Source organism: Gopherus evgoodei, unplaced genomic scaffold, assembly GCF_007399415.2.
Source record: "Gopherus evgoodei ecotype Sinaloan lineage unplaced genomic scaffold, rGopEvg1_v1.p scaffold_49_arrow_ctg1, whole genome shotgun sequence".
Lineage (NCBI taxonomy): Eukaryota > Metazoa > Chordata > Testudines > Testudinidae > Gopherus > Gopherus evgoodei.
In genome coordinates, this window is record NW_022060070.1 from 636,988 (window position 1) to 661,541 (window position 24,554).

Genomic DNA, 24,554 nt, shown 5'->3' on the forward strand with positions numbered 1-24,554 from the left:
GTTGTTGGAACTGTTTCCGGGGTCAGGTGTCACTTCCGTCCCCCTTACCTGGAGTGGTTTCCGTTCCTCTTTGGTGATGCCGTCAGTTCCGTTCCCCCTCCTGCGTCGCTGCCCGGCTCGTGACGTGGGTTCCGGTCTGTGTCGGATCGGGAGCCGCCGGCGCTGGGGACCCGGCAGCGGCCGGAGCAGGTGGGGGGGTCGGAGGGGCCCGGCTGGGGGGGGCCCGGCTGGGGGGGCGAGGGGGGCTGTGGCTGAGGGGGGTCGGAGGGGCCCGGCTGGTGGGGCGAGCGGGGCTGTGGCTGGGGGGGTTCGGAGGGGCCCGGCTGGGGGGGGCCCGGCTGGGGGGGTCGGAGGGGCCCGGCTGGGGGGGGCCCGGCTGGGGGGGTCGGAGGGGCCCGGCTGGGGGAGGCCCGGCTGGTGGGGCGAGGGGGCTGTGGCTGGGGGGGTTCGGAGGGGCCCGGCTGGGGGGGGCCCGGCTGGGGGGGTCGGAGGGGCCCGGCTGGGGGGGGCCCGGCTGGTGGGGCGAGGGGGCCTGTGGCTGAGGGGGGTCGGAGGGGCCCGGCTGGTGGGGCGAGCGGGGCTGTGGCTGGGGGGGTTCGGAGGGGCCCGGCTGGGGGGGGCCCGGCTGGGGGGGTTCGGAGGGGCCCGGCTGGGGGGCCTCACTGCCGTTCAGCATCCCCTTATGGTGGGTGTCCCTCCCCCCGCCCATGAGATTAGCAGGGCAGCATGTGACATCACTGGGTTCCCCTGGGGATCCCCGCTCCCTGCCCAGAGCTCTGTGGGGTGAGTCAGGGTAGCGCCCTGGTGGGGATGGGCTTTGTCTGGGGGTCCTGCTTGGCGCTGCCCGTCTCCCTGCCCCGCTTGTGGGCTGGGGCAGCCATGTGGCAGGGTGCAGTTGTGGTAGAGCACAAGCGACTTTGGCCCCCACGGCCTGGCTCAATACCCCCAGGGAGCAGGCCCCGCTGGCTCGTTCCTGGCATGGCTCTGTGCCTGCTGGGCTCATAGGAGGGGGAGAGAGTTGGCTGATTCCCGTTGCTAGACCCCCCCAATCCTGTCCTGGGGGCCCTGATTGCTCCCAGTCTGGGCCGGTATCCCAGTCCTAGGGACATGGGGAAGGTAACGGAGCTGTGGGGTGGTGCTGTCTGCTGTGGAATGTGCCCTGACCAGTCCGGGCAGGCTGGGCTCTGGCTTGTGCTGGCGCCTGCTGCCCTAGGCGTGTCCCCCTTGCTGACTGCCTCCCCCCCCAGCTGGGAGCTGGAGTTGATGCCGCCTGGTCTTGGGGATGGAGGGAAGGTAAGGCAGGGCTGTAACCCCCAGGGTGCAAGGTTTTCTGTCAAGCTGAGTGAAGTGCTCATGTGGGGGCCTGGCAGTGCTGGGCTGCGTCCCTCTAGCTTGACTTTTCTGTGGTGTGTGGGGCTGGGCTGCAAGGCAAGCTCAAGGGGTCTAGTTGTGTCTTAATTTCTCCTGAACGTGCTGCCTTGCAAGCAGGAGCCAGCTGCAGATTGACCCCTGTTTGCATGGAGTGAAGCAGTGCCCCTGGCATGGGCTGAAGGTAGCTCCTGCTGCAGAGCCTTGGGGACGTGGCTGTTGGCACCCGCTCCCTGGGCACTGGGCCAGGAGCTGCTCAGCTGCCAGACCAGGTGTGTCCCAGGACCCTGCGTGCCCTGGCCCCATTGTGGAGCTGCAGGCGCTGAGAGCTCAGGAGATGGTGTGAGGCAGGGAGCTGTCACTGCCCCCAGGGAAAGGGCCACTCAGCCTGTGAAGTAGGGGAGCAGATGCTACTCCCTTTAAGTGAATCAGGGGCCTCCTGTTCCACACAACTCCCGGAACAAGGGAAAGTCACTGAAACTGACAGGGAGCAAAGGAAACGCTTCTAAACGCAGGGCACGTGGGCCTGTTTAACTCCCTGCCAGCAGGTGCCATGGCCCAGTAGCTGAGCAAGAGCTGGGAAGGTCCCAGTGGAAGATGAGCCCCAGCCATACATCAGGGAAGGGGCCTACAGGGGAGACCTTCGGGGATGGGGGAGTTCAGGCCAACTCTCAGGTGAGCTCCCCACAGGAAGGTGGATCTGGGCAAGCTATCATTTCTTGAGGGTGGGGAGCCGAGTGCTTGGGCAGGACACAGCTCTGGGGATGGCGGGAGCCTGGGAGGACTCAGCTTCTTTAGCTTGGCTGTCTCTGGTGGTAAGGCAGCCACCTCTGAGGTGAGTCACAGCCGCACCTCTGGGTCTGCTAGGAGCACAGGGTGTGTCCCTGAGCCCGGTCCTCAGCAGTGAGATGCTGCCTCTAGCCAGCAAGGCTTGCAGTCTACTCTGCTCCGTGATCCCCAACCCCAGGGGGCTGCTTTGAGCCTGGGGCAAGGGAGTCCAGGCCCTGGAGGTGGCAGAGAAGTGTAGGTCTATGGGCCCTGGGCTGGGAGTAGTAGGCACCTGCCCACGTGCCAGGCAGGAGAGGCAGAGTGGAGGTGCCCCCTGCCTGAAGTCTTGGCAGGGATCTGGCAGCTGCTGCCTCTGGGGCAGGCTCCTGAGCCTATGCACACACAGCCCATTGTTCTCAGCTAAAGTCCTTATCGTGGTGACTGGCAGGTGTAGGCAGTGGTGGCCCCGGGGGGCGGGAGCAAGAGGTCTTTGCCCAGGCTCCTGGGAACAGTCTCTGGGGAGGGACCCACGTGGGCGGCTGGTGATCGCTGGACGCCAGAACATGCTGTCAGCTCTGCTGCCATTCTGATCGGGGCAGGGGCCTCTATCAGCCTGTGGGCAGGGCTAGGCCTCCTGTGGGCAGACAGAATGCCCAGGGGTACTGCTGTCTGTTCTCAGGGGCTGGTATCCCGGAGGGTGGGGGTAAATCTGTGCCAGTCTCTGAGAATGGCCATTCGGGCTGAGTCCCAGGGGAGCTCCTCGGAGAACTGGATTCAGCCAGGGCAGTGTCTTGCAGGGGTTAGCAGGGCCTGGGGAGCAGACTGCGGAGAGCGAGGCTGGGACCTAGCCAGCTGGTCCCTCAGCATCGCTCTGTCTCTGCAGATCCTGACCATGACGGATGGGCTCATGAGCAAAGCTGCCACGATGGAGATCCCCATCAACGGAACCGGGGACACGAGCAGCCTGCCGGAGGACGATGGCCTGGAGCAGGTATGTGGGCTGGGACAGGGGACTTTGAAAGGGGGGCCGGGTTAGATGGGCACGTTGGGGAGAGCTCACCAGGCTAGAAGGGCATGTTGGGGCAGGGAGGGGCCGGGCTAGAGGGGCATGTTGGGGGCAGGTGAGGGGCTGGGCTAGAGGGGTGTGTTGGGGGGAGGGGCAGCACCAGGCTAGAGGGGCTCTGGAACTGCTCCCTACGAAGCCAGGCAGGACTCTGGTGAAGTCTCCTCTCTGTGAGCAGGCTGTCTCCAGAGCAAGAAGCTCACAAGGCTTCCACCTTCCTGGGTCTGACCTCGGAGCATTCAGCATCCCCTTCTCACACTGTGCGCTTCCCACAGCGATTCTGCCCAGGCAGGGTCCTGAGGAAGCCACCGGGTTCTGCACCCCCACTTTGCAGTCAGACGTGACTCTCAGCCAGCCAGTAAAACAGAATGTTTATTAGTTGACAGGATCACAGCGTAGAACAGAACTTGTTAGCACAGAAATCAGCCAAGTTCATCTTGGGGAGTCCTGGGCCAGACGCCCTGGACTCCCCCTCTTCCGGTCCCCCCATGCAGACTGCCAGCCTCCCGACACCCCCCTTGATGCCCCTCCTCCTTTTCTTTGTCTCCCTTCTCCAGGAAAAGGTGGCACCTGTTTGCACCCCCCTCCTGGGTGTCAGGTTATGCAGCTGCAAACAGCTGGGCAGCCTCACCTGCTCCAGGGCCTCAGCAAAATCACACCCCCAATTCCCACCTCTGAAGTATTGGTGCAGCACACAGGAAAACTGAGGCACAGCCAGTGTTGTTATAGGACACTAAGACTCACATGTAACATAACAAGATAAATAAAACCCCACTTTGTCACAGGGGCACAGGGCTAAGAGATGGGAAGGCACCGGCCTGGGGGGGCGTGTCAGGAGGAGGGGAGGTGAGGCGCTGGCCTAGAGGGACGTGTTTTGGGGGGGGATGGGGAGGTGCCAGGTTATGGGGGGATGGGGTGTTGGGCTACAAGGGCCTGTTGGGGAGGGGTGGAGGGGGGCACCGGGTTACCAGGGCGTGTTGAGGGGAGGGGGACAACAGGTTACAGGGCATGTTGTAGGGAGGGGGGGCACTGGGTTATGGGGGCGGGGAGGGGGGTGCCAGGTTACGGGGGCGTGTTGGGGGGATGGGGGGCACCAGTTATAGGGGAGAGTGTGTTGTGGGGAGGGGAAGGGGGATGCTGGGTTACAGGGGGCAGGGGGACACTGGGTTACAGGGGCGTGCTGAGGTGAGGGGGGGTGCTGGGTTACGGGTAAGGGGAGGGGGGCGACGGGTTACAGGGTGTGTTGGGGGGAGGGAAAGGGGGATGCTGGGTTACAGGGGGCAGGGGGACGCTGGGTTACAGGGGCATGCTGAGGTGGGGGGGTGCTGAGTTACGGGTAAGGGGAGGGGGGCGACGGGTTACAGGGCGTGTTGGGGGGAGGAGAGGGGGGCACCAGATTAGGGCCAGATTATGGGGGAGGGCAGGCAGTGTGCCTTGGGCTCTAAGGACCCCAAGCTCCCTTCACAGCTGGACCTTCGGCACCAGTGACCCATCTTTCTCCGCGGCTCCCTGCAGCGATTGCAGGCCGGCCCTGCTCCCCAGCAGCATTTGCAGCGACAAAGTCATGTTTGTTAATCACCTGGCTACAGAGTCCGGGCGCCCTTGGCCAGCACACAGGGCAAAGGCTAAGCCAGGGTTCAAACTGGCTCTCAAGAAAAGTTCTGGGGATCCTGAAAGCTTCTCTCCCCCCATGAGACGTTGGCCCACCTCCCCGGCTTGTCTGTCAGTCCCAGGGGAGAACTAGGGGGTCCTTCCTCAGGGCAGCTCCATTCCAGCCTCCTGACCCTCCAGCAGCATCCACCCTACCAGGGTGGCTGCCCAGGAGGTTCGGTGTTGGTGGCTGAAACTGCTTTGGGGGATGAGGGGCTGTTTTGTCTCTCTGGATCTTCTGTTGGTCTGGGTCAGTTTCAGACGGTTCTTTCATGGCCAGTTCTGCCCCCAGACGCGAGGTGACCTGTCTCCTGTGCACCCAGCTAGCCAGGAAAGTACAGAGGGAAACAGACACATGGAGGATTCACAGAGATATTACAGAAAATCCCCTCTTTGTCCTAGGCTGGCTGGGGGCAGCAGGGCCAGGCTGCCCTTGGGGGCTGACTCCCCATTCCAGGGGCCAGTCTGAGCCCAGAGCTGCCCCCAGCCCCCCTGGACTCTGCTCTTGTCCGTTTCAGGACCTGCAGCAGGTGATGGTGTCGGGGCCCAACCTAAACGAGACCAGCATTGTGTCGGGGGGCTACGGGGGCACCGCTGAGGGGATCATCCCCACCAGCACTGTCAAAGGTAAGGGCCCCCAGGGCAGGGAGCTGGGGGGCACAGGTCTTCCCTTGCTGGTCCCCTCTGGGGGTTCCTGGGCCTGGTGCCTCTGCTGGGGCACTGCCGGTTGCAGTCTGGCAGGCAAAAGGTGCTGCAGGACAAGAGGTGGGCTACCTCAAAGTCGGGGGCAGGAGTGGGCCCCCAGGGGCTCTAGAGGGCAATGGTGTAGGGGAGGAGGCAGCTCTGCTGTGGGGCAGGAGCTCTGCTGTGGGGCACTAGTGCCCCTCCTCTGCAGTGCCCCAGGTGAGAAGAGGGGCACTAGCCTCAGCTGCCCTGCTGCCTGCTACCCTGCCAGGTTGCGGAGGCCAGGGTAGCCAGATTGGGTCTGCCCAAGTCAGGGGGAGCCCTAGCTTCCCCCCAGGCAACCTAGGAGAAGGGAGCAGCTGAGCCCCAGCACCAAGCCAGCCTGGCCCCAGGTGCTCTGCCACCTGGGAGCCCTGGAGCTCCCCTGGGGTGGAAGGCTAGCTTGACTGGCCATGCCCAGTGGGGAACCCAGTGGGCAGCTCATGGGTCAGAGGATCTGCTTGGCACATTGGGCCCCAGGCTGGGTGGCCAGGCCCGGCTGGGTGGGGGCACCTAGGCTGTGCGCCCCGCTCCGACCCTCTTGTGTGGTTCTGTCTAGGCCCTGCAGTGCGGTATAACGCCTCCTTCCCGGGACTGCGGCTCCTCCATGCACAAGGTGGCTCCGTTTTCCCTCCTTGGGCTTCACTAACTGGCTGGTGCAGGAACTGCTCTCCCCGTAGCCTGGCCTGGGGCTGTCAGGGGGCCTGTGGGCTAGCTGGGCCCTGGGGGGCATCCTGGTTGCTAACCTGTCTGCTCCCTGCTGCCTGCTTCACACCCGCACTGATTTATGGGGAGGCCTGGCTTGGGGCTCCCCTCCCTAATGCTTCCTGGCCTTGGCTGGGCACTGGGACTCATAGACTCTAGGACTGGAAGGGACCTCGAGAGGTCATCGAGTCCAGTCCCCTGCCCTCATGGCAGGACCAAATACTGTCTAGACAATCCCAGACAGACATTTATCTAACCTACTCTTAAATATCTCCAGCGATGGAGATTCCACAACTTCCCTAGGCAATCTATTCCAGTGTTTAACTACCCTGACAGTTAGGAACTTTTTCCTAATGTCCAACCTAAATCTCCCTTGCTGCAGTTTAAGCCCATTGCTTCTTGTTCTATCATTGGAGGCTGAGGTGAACAAGTTTTCTCCCTCCTCCTGATGACACCCTTTTAGATACCTGAAAACTGCTATCAGGTCCCCTCTCAGTCTTCTCTTTTCCAAACTAAACAAACCCAATTCCTTCAGCCTTCCTTCATAGGTCATGTTCTCAAGACCTTTAATCATTCTTGTTGCTCTTCTCTGGACCCTCTCCAATTTCTCCACATCTTTCTTGAAATGCGGTGCCCAGAACTGGACACAATACTCCAGCTGAGGCCTGACCAGCGCAGAGTAAAGCGGCAGAATGACTTCTCGTGTCTTGTTTACAACACACCTGTTAATGCATCCCAGAATCACGTTTGCTTGAATCACTCCCAGAATCACTCCCACTTCCTTCCCCGTGGGGTCTAGTGCTGGGAGCGGGGGCTGGGCTTGCTGGAGGAGCGTGTGGGGGAGGGGAGCGCTGCTGTGTAGTCCTACCATAGGTGAGTGCTGGTGTCAGCGGGGGCGTGTGTGGGTGTGTGCCGGGCACCCTCAGGGGGCACTAGCTCATCAGGAGCCCCCTGCCTTGTTCTGGTGCAGGCCTGGCCACGGGCTAGCACAGGAGGGAGAGTGCTGTCCCCGGCCTGACGCAAAGTAAAACCAGATAATGCCAGTGTCCCGCCCCTCGGGCAGGACCCCACCATGGTCCCATGAGGGGAGGGGTTGGCATCTTGTCCCCACCGCGCACATCTCCATGGTCCTATGCTTGGGGGATGGAGGGTAAGAACTTGCCGGGTTGCACCTGGAATCTCTACCAGGGCCAATGTCCAGATGCTGGTAGCCAAGACCCCAACCTGGCCTCCCTGTACCCCCCCAGCCTGGCCTTTGTTCTGAGGCAAGGGCATCAGGGCTGCCCTGTCCCATGAGGCTCTTGCCCCATGGAGGGAGGCAGCCCAAGCATGGGGTGCCCTGCTACTCAGTTAGCTTAGCTGCTGGCTTCACCCCTGCAGTTCTTTGGGTCAGAGACGGGGTGATGAAGAGGCTGCGTTAGCAGAGTCCCAGCAGGTGGCCTGTGGCTAACAGCCAGGTGTGTCAGTGGCCCAGTGTGTCACTACATAGCTTCTCTTGGCCTGGAGTGAGAATGACAGAAATCTGTAAATCCCAATGGGGGCTATGCACGGGGAGGGAGACTGGGGCTTCTGTTCAGCCACGCAGCACAGGGGCAGAGGGACGGTCCATGGCATGGAAAGGTGCGAAATGGGACACTTTGTCACACACTGTAATTAGTCTGTGGAACTCTCTGCCACAGGATGTCACTGAGGACGAGGGCCTGGCCATTCTGTGGAGACGCGAATAGCAGAGGGATTGAGGGGAAGAATAGTTCCGTCAGGGATATGAAACCTGCGCTGGGGTTTATGCCAGTCTCTGAGTATTGGTGTCCCGGATGAGCCCTTCCAGGGGCATGTTCCTGCCACTGCGTCAGGCACAGGCCCTGCAGCGTGTGAGGCTAGCTGGGCCCAGGTCTGATCCCTGTGTTCAGTGCTGCTACCCAGGGCCCCCCTGAGCCTGGGGGTGCCCTGTCCTGGGACAGTCACCAGGCCGGAAACAGCTGGCTCAGCCCCTGTCAGGGTTCCTTCCCCGCTCTGAACTCTGGGGTACAGATGTGTGGACCCACATGAAAGCCCCCTAAACTTATTTCTACCAGCTTAGGTTAAAACCTGGTACACTGCTACCACCAAGTGATTTAACAAGAAACAGGGAAAAGACCACTTGGAGTTCCTCTTCCCCCAAAATATCCCACCAAGCCCTTACACCTCCTTTCCTGGGGAGGCTTGAGAACAATATCCTCACCAATTGGTTACAAAGTGATCAAAGACCCAAACCCCTGGGTCTTGGGACAACGGGAAAATCAGCCAGGTTCTTAAAAGAAGAATTTTATTAAAAAGAAAATGTAAAAATCCTGTCTGTAAAATCAGGATGGAAAATGACTTTACAGGGGAATCAGATTCAAAGAGCCCAGAGGAACCCCCTCTAGCCTTAGGTTCACAGTCACAGCAAAACAGGCATGAACCTCCCTCTAGCAAAGGAACACTTACAAGTTGAGAAAACAGAGAGAAACTAACGCGCCTGGCCTGGCTGTTACTTACAAGTTTGAAATATGAGAAACTTGTTCAGAATGTTTTGGAGAACCATGGGTTGATGCCTGGTCCCTCTTAGTCCCAAAAGCGAACAACCCCAAAGCAGAGAGCGCAAACAAAAGCCTCTTCTCCCCCCTTCCCTCCTCCCCCCAAGATTTGGAAGTCTCTTGTCCCCTTATTGGTCCTTTGAGTCAGGTGTCAGCCAGGTTACGTGAGCTTCTTAACCCTTTACAGGGAAAAGGATTTTGGTGTCTCTGGCCAGGAGGGATTTTATAGCAGTGTATGCAGGAGGGTTGTTACCCTTCCCTTTCTTGTTATGACAGCCCCACCTTCTAATTGTCACCTCATGCCATCTCTCCATTTCCCGCCCTCTGCACGTCACCTGGCATTGCCCTGCCTGGCCCGTCCCTTCCTTTTCCAGGCTCCTTTGTCACATCTCATTCCTCCCGAGGACCATCCATCTCACCCAGTGAATCTGCTGCCAGCCAGATCGCCAGCCAGGCAGATGCATCAGCAGGTACCGCTGGTCCCCTCGTTGATGCCTCATGGACACCCTACCCCGGGCCAGAGGGTGCCCGCTGGCTCAGGGTCCTTCCAGTCCCTGCGGGGGAATCGGCCCTGGGCAGCTGCCCCTGCCCTGCTGTGGTGTAGGGTTGAAGCCCCCGGGGAGGGGGCTGTGGAGCCCCTGCTGTTGCTGGCATTGCAGGGCAGCCTGGAGGGGCCCAGGCAAAGGTACCACTGCCCCGTGAGGCTGCAGGAGCACCATGGCCTGGTGACGTGCGCCTCAGTGACAGGCCCCTGCCAAGTCTCTCCCCCCACCCCACTGTTGTCGTGACCCTGCATGGCTGAGAGGCTGAACTTGGCAGCTCCTGCCCAGAGAGGGCTCATGGTGCCAGCTGGCTCGGAAACCATAGGACAATGTGGGGGGTACATGCACTGGGGCTGCTGCGGGTGGGGGGGGAACATGTGTGCCCTGGGGCCAGTGGGCCTAATGCGGGGGGGTGGGGGTACGTGCGCCTGGGCAAGTGGGGTGGGGGCAGGGGGCGTGTGTGCCCTGGGGCAGTGAGGCTGATGCGGGGGGATGGGGGTACATGTGCTGGGGCCAGTGTGGCTGTGGCGGGGGCAGGGGGCGTGTGTGCCCTGGGGCAGTGAGGCTGCGGTGGGGGGACAGAGGTACATGTGCTGGGGCCAGTGTGGCGGGGGCTGGGGGCGTGTGTGCCGTGGGGCTGATGTGGGGGGACAGAGGTACATGTGCTGGGGCCAGTGAGGCTGCGGCGCGGGCAGGGGGCTGATGCAGGGGGATGTGTGCTGGGACCAGTGGGGTGGCAGGGGGGGCAGTAGGACAGGGCAGGAGTCATGTGTGCCCTGGGGCCAGTGGGGCCACGCGGGGGGTGGGTATGTGCACCTGGGCCAGTGGGGCTGCTGTGGGGGTGGGGTGTCTGCTGGGACCAGTGGAGCTGCAGTGGGGGTGGGGGGTGCTCATACGTGTGCCTGGGCCAATGAGGCTGCTGTGGGGGCAGGGGGCATGTATACCCTGGGGCCAGTGGGGCTGCCGTGGGGGTGTGTGCACACCCTGGGGCTGCTGTGGGGTGGGGGGGTTGTGCGCTGTGGGGCCAATTGGGAAGGGGGACTTGCCTTGGGGCCAGTTGAACCGCCAGTCTGTGTGTGATGGGGTGCACTGCTGGGGGGGGGGAAGCACCCTATGGACACCCAGTGGGTCACTGTTTCAAGCTTTCCCTCCCAGCCAGGTGGGCTGTGAAGTGTTTTCCCCTCAAATCCCCTGCCTCTGGGAGCTGGGGTTTTAGGCAAACCCAGTGTTGTGCGGTTGGAGACAAACCCAGGAGAGTTGATGGCACCAGGTCCCCAGTCCTCCTGTTTGTGGGGCACTGGCACTGCCTTCCCCATGCTGCTGGGGGGGGAGGGGGCAGGGCGCTCAGCCCAGCGGTGGGGAGTGGGTCTCGGGCTGAGGGTCCCCCGGAGCAGGACCGTGCCTGGCTGCTGCCCCCAGGGACAATGACTAGGCCTTGCAGGAGGTGCTACCCCACATCCCAGCCAGGGGGCTGAAGCAAGGCCTTGGTCTGTGGGGGTGGGGGGTCTCACTGCCCTGTACTGGGCCCCATGTGTTTCAGGCTCTGGGCTGCACCTGCCCCACCCCGGCCCCCTGGCAGCGGGAGACGAGGCCGCCCGGGGCATCGCTGTGGAGAAGTTTGATATTGTCAAGAAATGGGGCATCAACACATACAAGGTGAGTCTGTCTTGGGCCATGGGGGGTGGGGGAGGGAACAGGCAGTCCTGTTCGGGGAGGGACCAGCTGTCCCATGGGGCAGGTAGGGAGGCCCAGTGGGGGGATGGGCCGCCCATGGAGGCGGAGGATGGGCTGCCTGGGGGGGGGGACGGACTGGCTGTCCCATGGGGCGGGGGGATGAATGGGTTGCCCCTGGAGCTGGGACTGGCTGTCCCATGGAGGGGGAATGGGCTGCCTGGGGGGAGGGACCGGCTGTCCCATGGGGCCAGGGAGGGGGCTAGAGTACAAACTGCATGAACTTCCCTCCTAAATATTCAGTGGGGGCTTGTGGGAGCTGCGCCTCGTGGAGACCCCCGGGGCCCTGGGGAGCTCTTGACCCGTCCCCCTCCCGCAGTGCACCAAGCAGCTGATCTCGGAGCGCTTCGGCCGGGGCTCACGCACAGTGGACCTGGAGCTGGAGACACAGATCGAGCTGCTGCGGGACACGAAGCGCAAATACGAGTGTGTACTGCAACTGGCCCGGGCGCTGACCCACCACTTCTACAGCCTGGTGCAGACCCAGCACGCCCTGGGCGACGCCTTCTCCGACCTGAGCCAGAAATCCCCCGAGCTGCAGGTACGGGCGAGGGCCGGCCGGCCGGGGCGAGGGCCGGCCGGCCGGGGCGAGGGCCGGCCGGCCGGGGCGAGGGCCGGCTGGCTCGGGTGCGGAGGGAGGGATGGATGGGCTCCTTCGTGTGGGGAGGGGCAGGCTTGCGGGATCCTGGGAGCCCTGACTCACCCCGTCCCCACCCCAGGAGGAGTTTGGCTGTAATGCAGAGACGCAGAAGCTGCTGTGTAAGAACGGAGAGACCCTGCTTGGGGCTGTCAACTTCTTCGTCTCCAGCATCAACACCCTAGTGAACAAGACTATGGAGGACACGCTCATGACTGTTAAGCAGTATGAGACGGCCAGGTGAGGGGCCCTGCCGGGGGGCGCTGGTTGCCGGCACAGCGGAGGGAGCGATGGGTTACGGTTCCCCGTGCTCGGTGGAGGAGGGGTGCAGGGGGCCGTGGCTGGGGGCCCTAGGGGCCGGCACAGCGGAGAGAGCAATGGGTTACGGTTCCCCGTGCTCGGTGGAGGAGGGGTGCTGGGGGCCGTGGCTGGGGGCCCTAGGGGCCGGCACAGCGGAGGGAGCGATGGGTTACGGTTCCCCGTGCTCGGTGGAGGAGGGGTGCAGGGGGCCCCGGCTGGGGGCCCTAGGGGCCGGCACAGCGGAGGGAGCGATGGGTTACGGTTCCCCGTGCTCGGTAGAGGGGGGGTGAAGGGGGCCCTGGCTGGGGGCCCTAGGGGCCGGCACAGTGGAGGGAGCGATGGGTTGCGGTTCCCCGTGCTCGGTGGAGGAGGGGTGCAGGGGGCCCCGGCTGGGGGCCCTAGGGGCCGGCACAGCGGAGGGAGCGATGGGTTACGGTTCCCCGTGCTCGGTGGAGGAGGGGTGAAGGGGGCCCTGGCTGGGGGCCCTAGGGGCCGGCACAGTGGAGGGAGCGATGGGTTGCGGTTCCCTGTGCTCGGTAGAGGGGGGCAGGGATGAGGGGGGCCTGGGCCGGCACAGCGGAGGGAGCGATGGGTTACGGTTCCCCGTGCTCGGTGGAGGAGGGGTGCAGGGGCCCCGGCTGGGGGCCCTAGGGGCCGGCACAGCGGAGGGAGCGATGGGTTGCGGTTCCCCGTGCTCGGTGGAGGAGGGGTGCAGGGGGCCCTGGCTGGGGGCCCTAGGGGCCGGCACAGCGGAGGGAGCGATGGGTTACGGTTCCCCGTGCTCGGTGGAGGAGGGGTGCAGGGGGCCCCGGCTGGGGGCCCTAGGGGCCGGCACAGCGGAGGGAGCGATGGGTTACGGTTCCCCGTGCTCGGTGGAGAAGGGGTGCAGGGGGCCCCGGCTGGGGACCCTAGGGGCCGGCACAGCGGAGGGAACCATGGCTTGCGGTTCCCCGTGCTCGGTAGATGGCCCATCGGGCAGCGTGGCTCTGACCCCGTCTCCGCGCAGGCTGGAGTACGACGCCTACCGCACAGATCTGGAGGAGCTGAGCATCGGCCCGCGGGACGCCAACACCCTGTGCCGCCTCGACGCCGCCCAGAGCCACTTCCAGAGCCACAAGGGGAAGTACGAGAAGCTGCGGGCCGATGTGGCCATCAAACTCAAGTTCCTGGAGGAGAACAAGGTGAGGGGCGGGGCCTGGTAGCCATGGGTGCCACGGGCTGGGCCGGCCTCCCGAGCCGCTCCACACTGCTCAGTGTTGGGCTGCCTGCCCCACCATGAGCCCCGGTGTGGCTGGGCAGGGGGGGTGATGACCCCATAGGGGTGTTGGGGGGCAGGGCCAGGGGGCGGACTCGTCGAGTGTTGGGGGTGCCCTGGCTTGGGGTTGATCTCTGCCCCCACGCCCCCAGATCAAAGTGATGCACAAGCAGCTGCTGCTCTTTCACAACGCCGTCTCTGCCTACTTCGCCGGCAACCAGCAGCAGCTGGCCCAGACCCTGCGGCAATTCAACATCAAGCTGAAGACGCCGGGTGCCGAGAAGCCCTCGTGGCTGGAGGAGCAGTGAGCGGCCTGAACTCTGAGCTCTGGCCGGGGCCAGGCGCATGTGGGCGAGGGGGACCCCTGCACAAGCCCTGCGGCCTGGACCCTGGCTGGGTACATGGGGCCCCTTTGCCTCTGGTGGCCCTGGGCTCTGTGCCCAGGTGGGGGCTGGAGACGGGCCCTGAGCTGCGGCAGGGCTCCCCCGTCTGCAACTCTGCCCTGGAAGTTCGGTGCCCCCAGCCTGGGCTGCTCCTAGGGGTGCAGCGCTTCAGTGACCCCCACCCAGTGCAGCTGCAGGGCAACGGGGGTCACTTCTGGGGGGCCCAGTGTGTCCCACCCCCCAACAGGCCTCACTCCTGGAGGGGGTAGCATGTCCCACCCCTCAACAGGCCTCACTCCTGGGGGGACAGGGGGGCCCAGCATGTCCCACCCCCCAACAGGCCTCACTCCTGGGGGGGGGAAGCATGTCCCACCCCCCACCCCCCAACAGGCCTCACTCCTGGGGGGGGCAGCGTGTCCCACCCCCCAACAGGCCTCGGGGGGGCGGTGTGTCCCACCCCCCAACAGGCCTTACTCCTAGGGGGAGGGCCGTGTGTCCTGTCGTCCCCCACTCCCAATAGGCCTCACTGCTGGGGGCGGGAGGCAGTGTGTCCTTTCCCCCCAGCCACTCCCAATAGACCCCACTCCTGGGGGGCCGGTGTGTCCTGTCCCCACCAACAGGCCTCACAGGCCTTCTGGGGAGCGGGAGGGGGCAGTGTCTCCTGTCCTGCCCCTCAGGGCCTCACTTCTTACAGTCCCAGGCCTCAGTGTTTTCGGGGGGAAGGGTGTGGGGGGGCTGGGAGCCAGGACTCTTGGGTTCTGTTCCAGCTCTGGCTTGTGACTTGGGGCCAGTCCTTCCCTCGCTTTATGTAGTTGGTCTCTGGCATTTCCAGAGGGGGCGGGTCAGCTGCTTTCATTACTTCCTCCCCTCTCGGACACACACACTACAGCCCCTTCTTTCCCTGCACTGGGGCAGCAGGTGTCTGGGGACTGCCCTGCCCCTGGGCTCCAGCCCCCTCGCCCGCTGCGGGCAGGGGGACAGGTTGGGCTTGGCACACGCCTGCTGGCTTCAGCCTTTCCATTTGCACAGAGCCAGCCTCCGGTGGCCAGTGCTGGCCACTCCAGCAGCACAGGGCTCCTCCAGCATGCGTGTGTGCAGTGGGGTGGCCAGGTCTGTCCTGTGCTGGCCACGCCGGGGCCCCTCTGCCGCCGGGCCAGGTGGCGCTGCGGCCCTTTCTCCTCTGCCAAGGGAGAAGTGGTTTGTTTTTCTTGCTAATTTAATCCCTGGTTCTACCCCAACCCCCCACATCTGTGAAGGCTCCAGAATAAAAGGGTACGAAGTCACCCTATGTGTGCTGGGGCTGGGAGCCGGGGCCCTGCTGGGCATGGAGCAGGGCTGAGGATCAGATGGGGGCTCATGCTGGGGGACACTGGGCAGCAGGGTGGGGGCGTCCTCCCAGTGCTTTGGTCCTCTCATGGGGGCAGTAGCGGGTGCTCCCTGACTGTCAGGCTTCGTCCCTCCCCCAGGACCTGCCAAAGGCTCTGCCCAGGGCCTTGCCAGCCTGCGCCCAGGCAGGAGCCCCCAGGAGGCAGCTCAGGAGTCATGCCTCGGTGGGGCAGCTCTACCCCTTGCACGGAGAAGGGGGTCGTGTGCTCGGGGGGATTTGCTATGTCTGTGCTGCCCTGCTCAGGCTGGGCACTGTGCCCTGGGAAAGGACTGGGGTCATGGCAGAGCCAGCTGACCATGAGGGAATGACTGGTAGGGGGCAGAGCCTCTGTATGGCATCCGTGAGCCCATCGCTGGACATCAGGGCTGCAAGCATGGGCTGCTGTCCCACCGACTGGGCGATAGACGCCCCAGCTCGCCCTGCTGGATCCCAGCTTAGGGGGGAGCCTGGTACTGGTGCCAGACTCCGTCCACCCCGCCCACACAGCAAGGTGCACTGGGCTGGGCTTCCACCTGGGCTGCACATTTCCTTACAGCTGCAGGCAGAGCTGTACCTGCTGGGCCCCTCGCCCCAAGGCCAGACTGGGACCCCATCGCGCTGAGGTCTTTGCCTCCCCCTGCCGTCCTGGCTCAGCAGCGTCTTTTCCTCGGGGTGCTGCGAAGGCTCCCCGACGTTCTGGACCGGAGCGACTGTGTGTTTCCAGGTTACTGCTTGCGGACAGGCAGTGCAGAGCCCTGCCCGGCTGAGTGTAGGACCTTGTTTCCCTGGCCAGCTGTCGGTGGCCCAGGAGCGGTTCCACAGGGATCTGCCGTGGGCCTCGCAAGCTGGAAGAAAACAAAGTCGCGGCTGCTAATGCTTGTGGATGCCTCTGATGGGTGGCGCAGTCAGTGCTGCTGGGACCAGGGCAGTCCATCTGGGAAGCTTTGGAACAAACCGTGTTTGAATCCCGCCACAGGGAATGTCCTGCACGTAGGCCCAAGGAAGACTGGCCTTGCCTCCAGGCTGGGGGATGCGTCCGGGAAAGCAGTACCAAAATGACGATCAAGTGGTGACTTGATTGCAGGGCAGAAGTCCCTTCCTGGGGGAAATCACTGAGTCTGAGCAGGCTTGTTACACTAGTGGGGAAAGGCAGTATAAGCCTGTGCCGGGACCCATTCAGATTGGAAACAAGGCCCAAGGGAAGTGGGGGATTCTTCATCTCTTGGTGTCTTCACATCTACATTGGAAGTTGGTTTAGCCAGTCGCAAGTTATTAACACAGAGGAACTTGGGTGTGGTTCTCTGGCCTGGTCTACGCAGGATCTGTTAAACATGTAAATTAGCTCATGTAATTTGCATCAAATATCACATGGGGCTGACCCACACTCAGCTGCCTGTGCCAATTCTGGGGTCCCCATGGGGGAAGGCTGGTGATGAATGGAAAAAGACTTGGAAGAGTGACAGGATGGACACAAGGGCTGCCCAGCTTCCCTGAAATGGGACTGAAGGCGCTCAGTCTGTGCAGCCGAACAAAGAGAAGGCGAAGGTGACTTGGTCATGGTCATACAGTGATGCTGACACTCTTTCCATTCCACTAGTACCTCTGGAGGATCATAGAATCTGAATCTCAGGGTTGGAAGGGACCTCAGGAGGTATCTAGTCCCAACCCCATGCTCAAAGCAGGACCAACCCCAACTAAATCATCCTAGCCAGGGCTTTGTCAAGCCTGACCTTAAAAACCTCTAAGGAAGGAGATTCCACCACCTCCCTAGGTAACCCATTCCAGCACTTCACCACCCTCCTAGTGAAAAAGTTTTTCCTAATATCCAACCTAAACCTCCCCCACTGCAACTTGAGACCATTACTCCTTGTTCTGTCATCTGGTACCACTGAGAACAGTCTAGATCCATCCTGTTTGGAACCCCCTTTCAGGTAGTTGAAAGTAGCTATCAAATCCCCCCTCATTCTTCTCTTCTGCAGACTAAACAATCCCACTTCCCTCAGCCTCTCCTCATAAGTCATATGCTCCAGCCCCCTAATCATTTTTGTTGCCCTCCGCTGGACTCTCCAATTTATCCACATCCTTCTTGTAGTGTGGGGCCCAAAACTGGACCCAGTACTCCAGATGAGGCCTCACCAATGCCGAATAGAGAGGAATGATCACGTCCCTCGATCTGTTGGCAATGCCCCTACTTATACAGCCCAAAATGCCATTAGCCTTCTTGGCTACACGGGCACACTGTCGACCTATATCCAGCTTCTCGTCCACTGTAACCTCTAGATCCTTTTCTGCAGAACTGCTGCCTAGCCACTCAGTCCCTAGTCTGTAACAGTGCATGGGATTCTGCACTTTTCCTTGTTGAACCTCATCAGGTTTATTTTGGCCCAATCCTCTAATTTGTCTAGATCCCTCTGTATCCTCTCCCTACCCTTGTGTGTATCTGCAAACTTCCTGAGAGTGCAGTCCACACCCTCCTCCAGATCATTAATGAAGATATTGAACAAAACTGGCTCCAGGACCGACCGTTGGGGCACTCCGCATGGTACCGCTGCCAACTAGACATGGAACCGTTGATCAGCACCCGTAGCCAGCTTTCTATCCACCCCTTAGTCCATTCATCCAGCCCATACTTCTCTAACTTGCTGGCAAGAATACTGTGGGAGACCGTATCAAAAGCTTTGCTAAAGTCAAGGAATAACACATCCACTGCTTTCCCCTCATCCACAGACTCAGTTATCTCCTTGTAGAAGGCAATTAGGTTAGTCAGGTATGACTTGCCCTTGGTGAATCCATGCTGATTGTTCCTAATCACTTTCCTCTCATCTAAGTGCTTCAGAATTGATTCCTTGAGGACCTGCTCCTATGATTTTTCCAGGGACTGAGGTGAGGCTGACTGGCCTGTAGTTCCCTGAATCATCCTCCTTTTTCCCTTTTTTAAAGATGGGCACTACATTAGCCTTTTTCCAGTCACCCAGGACCTCCCCCGATTGCCAGGAGTTTTCAAAGATAATGGCCAATGGCTCTGCAATCACATCCGCCAACTCCTTTAGCACCCTCGGATGCAGCGCATCCGGCCCCATGGACTTGTGCTCGTCCAGGTTTTATAAATAATCTCAAACCACTTTTCTCCACAGGGGGCTGGTCACTTCCTCCCCAGGCTGTGCTGCCCAGTGCAACAGTCTGGAAGCTGCCCTTGTTTGTGAAGATAGAGGCAAAAAAAAGCATTGAGTACATTGGCTTTTTCCACATCCTCTCTCATTCAGTAAGGGACCCACACTTTCCTTGACTTCCTTCTTGTTGCTAACATACCTGAAGAAACCCTTCTTGTTACTTGTAACATCTCTTGCTAGCTGCAACTCCAAGTGTGATTTGGCCTTCCTGATTTCACTCCTGCAGCCTGAGCAATATTTTTATACTCCTCCCTGGTCATTTGTCCAATCTTCCACTTTTTGTAAGCTTCTTTTTTGTGTTTAAGATCAGCAAGGATTTCACTGTTAAGCCAAGCTGGTCTCCTGCCATATTTACTATTCTTTCTACACATCGGGATGTTTTTTTCCTGCAACCTCAATAAGGATTATTTAAAATACAGCCAGCTCTCCTGGACTCCTTTCCCCCTCATGTTATTTTCCCAGGGGATCCTGCCCATCAGTTCCCTGAGGGAGTCAGTCTGCTTTTCTGAAGTCCAGGGTCTGTATTCTGCTGCTCTCCTTTCTTCCTTGTGTCAGGATCCTACTAACTCTTCTCTGTGAGCAGCAGGTCAAGAAGAGCTCTGCCCCTAGTTGGTTCCTCCAGCACTTGCACCAGGAAATTGTTTGGAAAGTGTAGGGGACACTCCCTGGATTGTCTGTGCACTGCTGTATTGCTCTCCCAGCAGATATCAGGGTGATTGAAGTCTCCCATGAGAACCAGGGCCTGCGATCTAGTAACTTCTGCCAGTTACCAGAAGAAAGCCTCGTCCACCTCATCTCCCTGGTCTGGTGGTCTATAGCAGACTGTTAAACAGGAGCTACTATTGTAAAATCAGCAGGTCCATATAAACTTGCATCCAAGCATTTAAAAGAGCTGGATGAGGAGCTTGCTGGACTGTTATGTTGATTTTTGACGTTGGGGAAATTCGAGAAGACTGGAAGAAAGCTAATGGGCCAGTGAGGCTGACACAGGTAATTACAGGCCTGTCAGCCTGACATCAGTGCAGGGCAAGGTAATTGGCTGATACAGGACTTGATTCATAAAGAGCTAAAGGAGGGAAATATAATTAATGCAAATCAGCATGGGTTTATGGGAAAGAGACCATGATAAACTGTCACCAGAGCACAGGCTCGGGGCTCTGGATGAAGCCAAGTAGGATGCTGGGGTGCAGCGTCTCCCCTCAGGGCACTTGTCACCAGGGCAGGCCCCTCGGAGTATTCAGCCCCCTGGTCACCCTGTGAACTCTCCACAGCGAGTCTCCCTGGGGTAGCCTCACCCCCAAAGGGCCTTGCTCCCCGTGCCACAGCTAGATGTGACTCCCAGCCCGCGTGTGACAGATGGGTCATTATCATCAGGAACCTAGCGTAGAACAGAGCTTGATTGATGAAGGTCCCTGATTTCGATGGTAAGTCCGGGTGGTGGGAGAGGGAGAGGGAGCATAGCCCTGGGGTCCTCCTCCCACAGCCTAGCTTCAGTCACCTCCAGCTGCCCTCCTTAGTCTCTTTCCTGGGCAAACAGGTTGTCACGGAGTCCCCAGGCGATGCTCTGGAACTGCTACCCACAAGCCAGGCAGGACTCCGGGGAGCCTCCTCTCCCTTGGAGCAGACTGTGTCCAGGGCAAGAAGCTCACACGGCTTCACCTCCTGGCTCTCTCCTTGGAGCATTCAGCATCCTCTGCCCCTCCATGCACTTCCCACAGTGAGTCCGCCCAGGTGGGGTCCGGGGAAAGCCACAGGGGTCTAAAACAGAGCTTGTAGGTACAGAGAACAGGCCCCCTCAGGCGGGTCTATTCTGGGCCCCAGCGAGCCAGACAACCCCGTCTGCCCTCACTTCCCATCCCCAGTCAGCTCCAAACTGAAACTCTCCAGCCCCACCTCTGGCCTTTGTCTCTTTCCTGGGTCAGGAGGTCACCTGATCTTTGTTCTCCTTTAGCAAGGAAGGGCCCTAGCCAGTTGCTAGCAGACAGACTGTGGGCCATTTATGCACACTGGAGACTTAAGAAATTCATAGGGGAAACTGAGGCACCCAAACTGTATTCAGAGGAAACATTAAGAACAGTCCCACTTCATCACAGGTCCCCCGGCATCCATATCTCACTTTATTCTCCAACACCTCCCCCTGGCTCTTGCAAAGGGTGGGCTCCGGCCATCAGTTGCCAGGATAGAGCACCTGGCCATTCTCTGTGCCCAAGCAGCCCGTCAGCAGTCACACCTGCCCTCTGGGCATCTCTGCAAAGATCACACACTCTTGTTCCACCACCTAGGTACTTGAGTAACAGGGGAAACTGAGGCACACACTATTCAGAAGTGCACTAAGAACATTCCTACTTCATCACAGATTAACTTGATAGCTCTTTGATGAGATTACGCGTTTGATTGATAAAGTTGATAGTGCGATGAAGTGGGGGGTTTTCTTATGGGTTTGCATTAAGATGGTGTGTGTGTGTGTGTGTGTGTGTGTGTGTGTGTGTGTGTGTGTGTGTGTTTAACAAGGTGGTGGGAGAGGGTTTGTAGTTTCAGAGGGCCAGGTGTGACCTCACCTAGCCGCCAGGACCCCAGACAGCGGCCTGGAGATGGAGTATGGTCCAGCTCAGCTTGGCAGTCAGACGGTTCTGCCCAGTGGGAGGACAATGAGCTGTGGAGAGGACCCCGGTGCCCTGACCAGCTGTTCTGGCCAGTGGGAACAAAGTATGGAAGAGAGGGGACCCCAGCGATGGGTTTGCCCGGGACAGAAGATGCAGGAGAGGGTCTTGGGGGAGGTGATAGAAGGGGCTCAGCTGGAAGGAGGGGGCGGCTGGAAGGGAGACAGAGCAGACTGGGACAGACCCAGCTGGCCAGGGCTGGGTTCAGACACTCAATAAACCTCCTGTTTGACGCTGGCTGAGGGTCCCTGCAGACTAGTGTGAGGGAGTCACAGGTCCGATGCTCTGGGACTGCTCTGTATGAAGTCAGCAGGACCCTGAGTAGCGTGACTCCCCTCGGCTGTCCAGGGCAAGGAGCCTCACCTATGGCCTTCCTGGTCTGACCTGGGTGCATCCAGCCCCCTGTTCTCACCATGCACTTCCTGTTCGCGGGTCGGGATCCCTGCAGAAGCCAAAGGGCCCTGCACCCCAGCACTGCAGTCAGCCATCACTGCCCCAGCGTGTGGCACGCATAGCACAGAGCTTGTCAGCACAGAAATCAATGACTTTCAGTTAGTTTGGGGGGGGACCCCGGGCCTGATGCCCCCTCCATGTCCCCCACAGCAGAGTGCCCTGTTTCTATGCCCCTTGCGGCTCTTCCTGGTCTTTGTCTCCCTTCCCAGGCAAAGTGTCACCTGGTCACATCCCACTCCTGGGGGCACCAGCCATCGCCTACGTGCAGGCCCCTCAAGCCGCCTCGCCTGCACCGCGGGTCTCAGCAAAAGTCACACTCTCATTCCCACCACCTGGGCATTGGTGCAGCACACAGGGAAACTGAGGTACACACAGCATTCATGCAAAACAGTAACACATACAACCTCATGGGGAAAACCCACTTGGTTACAGCTAGAGATGGGTGGCATTGTTCTGCCTAGGAGTGGAGGCCCTGTGGGTCCAGAGTGAGGGGACTCCCTGAGGGGGCCTCCAGCGAGAGACAGGCGTGTTGGAGGCTGGACCCCGAGAAGGGCGTCACACTGAAGCCAGTTCCTCCCCAGGACCATACGAAGCTGAGAGAACATGGGGCCTGGGAGTCTGTGAGAGACGTAATATGCTGACTTCCGGAAGGTGACCTACAGTGCTATCAAATTAACATCGTGGTATGCCACCACCACGGTGGTGTCGCTGTGTGCATCCCAGGATACTGGACAGCATGGGGGAGGTGACCTCTCGGAGTAGCTCACAAGCGTGTCACCAACAGAGGATTTTTATTTCCCCTGACTTGTCTCTGTGACGTTAACATCGTACACACTGTAATGGATTCAAAACGGGCTGACCGCCAACTCTCCGAATGGGGTGGGGATCGGCAAGCTGGGCTGTACCCAGCGGGGTCCTGCAGGGAGTGGTTCTTAGCCCTGCACTATTTACTATTTCATCAGTTACCTGAAAAAAAATAAAGCATCACCATGGTGACCTGGATTGCTTGGTAAGCTGAGTGCAAGCAGACAGTACATTTTAATACAGCTGCACGTAAACACAGCTAGGCACAAAGGCTGCAGGCCCCGCTTACAGGGTGAGGGAATCTCTCCTAGAAAGCAGGGACTGGGGTGGGAGTGTAGGGGGATCATCAGCTGAACACGAGCTCCCCGGGTAACGGTGTGGTCAAATGAGCTGATGTGATCCTGGCATGAACAGGAATCGTGCTAGGGAGGTGATTTTCCCTCTGTTTCTGGCACTGCTGCTGGAATGCTGTGTCCAGTTTGAGAGCCCACAATTCAAGAAGGAAGTTGATACAAGAAAGGGCTCAGAGAAGAGCCCCGTGATTGATTAAAGGGTTAGAAACCTGCCTTAGAGTGACAGACTCAGGGAGATGGATGTGAGAAGGTTGCGGGGTGACGTGATCACAGTCCAAGTACCGACGGGGGAACCGATATTTAACAGCGGGCTCTTCAGGCTAGCAGGGAAAGGTCTGACGCTCCAGTGGTTGGGAGCTGGAGCTAGACACGTTCAGGCTGGACTAATGTACCTTCGTAAGCCCGGGGTGCTGGGGGAGTCTCCATCCCTGACAGTTGTTAAATCAGGACAGGTTGTTCGGCTCTAGGAGTTACTGGGGGGCAGGTCTCTGGCCTGTGATACATGGGTCAGCCTAGCCCTAGTTGGTGCCTTCTGGCCTTTGAGTCTATGAACCAGCCCCCACTCCCCAATGATGCAGCTCCCCTCCTCCCACCCCCATGGCACAGCCCCTCTCCCTCTTTCCCTGATTAGTGCACCCCCCCATTGTGAGATTCAGCTCTACCGATTCCCCTGCCTTGGGCTTCCCCGGTGCAGCCAGTCCCTGCTTCCCCGACACACAGCAGGGCTGGTGGGGGAGTGGTTGAGGATCACAGGCTCAGTGCACTAACTGGAGGCTTCTGCTAAAATGACCAGCAGGGAACAGTTAACGTCGTTGTCATTAGGGCTCAGAGTGAACATGCTGAGAGGCCTGGGGCAGTGCCCCTCCCACACCTGTATCTGCTGAGGCTCTGTGCACACTCAGGCAGCGTTGCTTACCCTCGGGGAACAGGGAAGAGTTTCTCTGCGCCCTAGGAGCTAGCTGCTATTCCGGGAAGAGCAGAATCAGGGCCAGATGCACCCCTCCGCCCTGCCATGTGCCCAAGGCCAGAAGGGACTAACATGACTGGCTACTAGCCTAACTCCTGTCTCACAGGAACCTAGCAGGGATGGAGAATCTGGCATGACCCTGGGAAAGTGCCCCAGTGGCTAGTTCCCCTCCCCGGTGTACTCTGCGTCCCTGTGTTTCCAGGCTGCGTGTGTCTGGCTTCAGCGTCCAGCCACGGGGTTGGTTCTGCCTTCTCCGTTAGAGGGAAGAGCCCGTTAGCGCATCGCACCCCAGCAGGATTGGGCCCCGAGGCACTGCTGCTGGAGCCTGGTGCGCTGCCCTCAGGGAGGGAGAAGGTCTAGCTGTGGGGCCGACACCTGGAGCTCCAGCCGCCCAAGGGAGGGCGCTGGTCACCAGGGAGCCCCGGCCCTCCCTCCAAGCTGCCCGGGGCTGAGGTTCAGCAGAAACAGCTGGGGATGCGCCAGCCCCATCACCTGCAAGCGGGGCAGCATGAGCTGGTGCTGAGAGACCCATAATGAGCCAGGCCTCAGACAGGCACCACTGGGTTAGCATCACCCTCTGGTTTGTGTGAAGGGGCCCAAGAGTGTAGCCCAGCCTATGGCCTGCCCATGGCACCCCTCCTGCTGTGATGGGACCCCAGAGCTCTTCCTGACACCCTCCCAGTGTGACTTGGACCCTGCCCCCCTCCCGGCGCGACCAGACCCCTGCCCCCCTCCCGGTGCAGCCCCTGCACCCCTCCCAGCGCGACCTGGACCCTGCCCCACTCCTGGCACGGCCTGGCCCTTGCACAATTCCTGGTGCAGCCCCTGCCCCCTGTCTCCCTCTTGGCATGACCTGGCCCCTGACACCCTCCCAGTGTGACCTGGGCCCTGCCCTTCTCCCAACGTGGCCTGGCCCCTGCCCTCCTCCTGGCACAGCCTGGCCCCTGCCGTCCCTCCTGGCGCAGCCTGGCCCTTGTCTGACTCCTGGTGATGCCAGGAGGGGCTGCAAGGCCACTCAGAGGATTCCAGGGGCTTGGGGTCTTCGGCGGCGGGTCCCGCTTTGGCGGTAATTCAGTGGCAGGGGGTCCTTCCACTCCAGGA

At 60.5% G+C, this 24,554-nt stretch overlaps 1 protein-coding gene across 9 annotated transcripts; it reads left to right on the forward strand.

Annotated features, from left to right (window-relative positions):
- The first annotated feature begins 100 nt into the window (after positions 1 to 100).
- ARFIP2 (ADP ribosylation factor interacting protein 2) lies at positions 101 to 14,963 on the forward strand. Of its 9 annotated transcripts, XM_030546842.1 has the most exons (11): positions 684 to 1,293; positions 3,020 to 3,127; positions 3,757 to 3,945; positions 5,252 to 5,476; positions 6,132 to 6,188; positions 9,207 to 9,302; positions 10,915 to 11,030; positions 11,425 to 11,646; positions 11,825 to 11,982; positions 13,049 to 13,223; positions 13,450 to 14,963. In XM_030546842.1, the coding sequence occupies exons 3-11, from the start codon at positions 3,801 to 3,803 to the stop codon at positions 13,603 to 13,605; spliced, it is 1,350 nt and encodes a 449-aa protein (XP_030402702.1). In that variant the 5' UTR covers positions 684 to 1,293; positions 3,020 to 3,127; positions 3,757 to 3,800; the 3' UTR covers positions 13,606 to 14,963. The 9 variants fall into 9 exon arrangements, with proteins under 9 accessions (XP_030402705.1, XP_030402707.1, XP_030402701.1 ...); XM_030546845.1 differs by lacking the exons at positions 684 to 1,293; positions 3,757 to 3,945 and adding an exon at positions 101 to 124 and having other exon boundaries at positions 5,368 to 5,476; XM_030546847.1 differs by lacking the exons at positions 684 to 1,293; positions 3,757 to 3,945 and adding an exon at positions 102 to 189 and having other exon boundaries at positions 5,368 to 5,476.
- Positions 14,964 to 24,554: the final 9,591 nt, after the last annotated feature.

Excerpts from the sequence above, each read along its gene's own strand:
- ARFIP2 (XM_030546841.1), top strand. The coding sequence starts at position 1,108 with ATGGGGAAGGTAACGGAGCTGTGGGGTGGTGCTGTCTGCTGTGGAATG. Across the intron at positions 1,294-3,019 it reads GTCTTGGGGATGGAGGGAAG|ATCCTGACCATGACGGATGG; the intron begins GTAAGGCAGGGC and ends CTGTCTCTGCAG. Across the intron at positions 11,031-11,424 it reads GGGGCATCAACACATACAAG|TGCACCAAGCAGCTGATCTC; the intron begins GTGAGTCTGTCT and ends CCCCTCCCGCAG.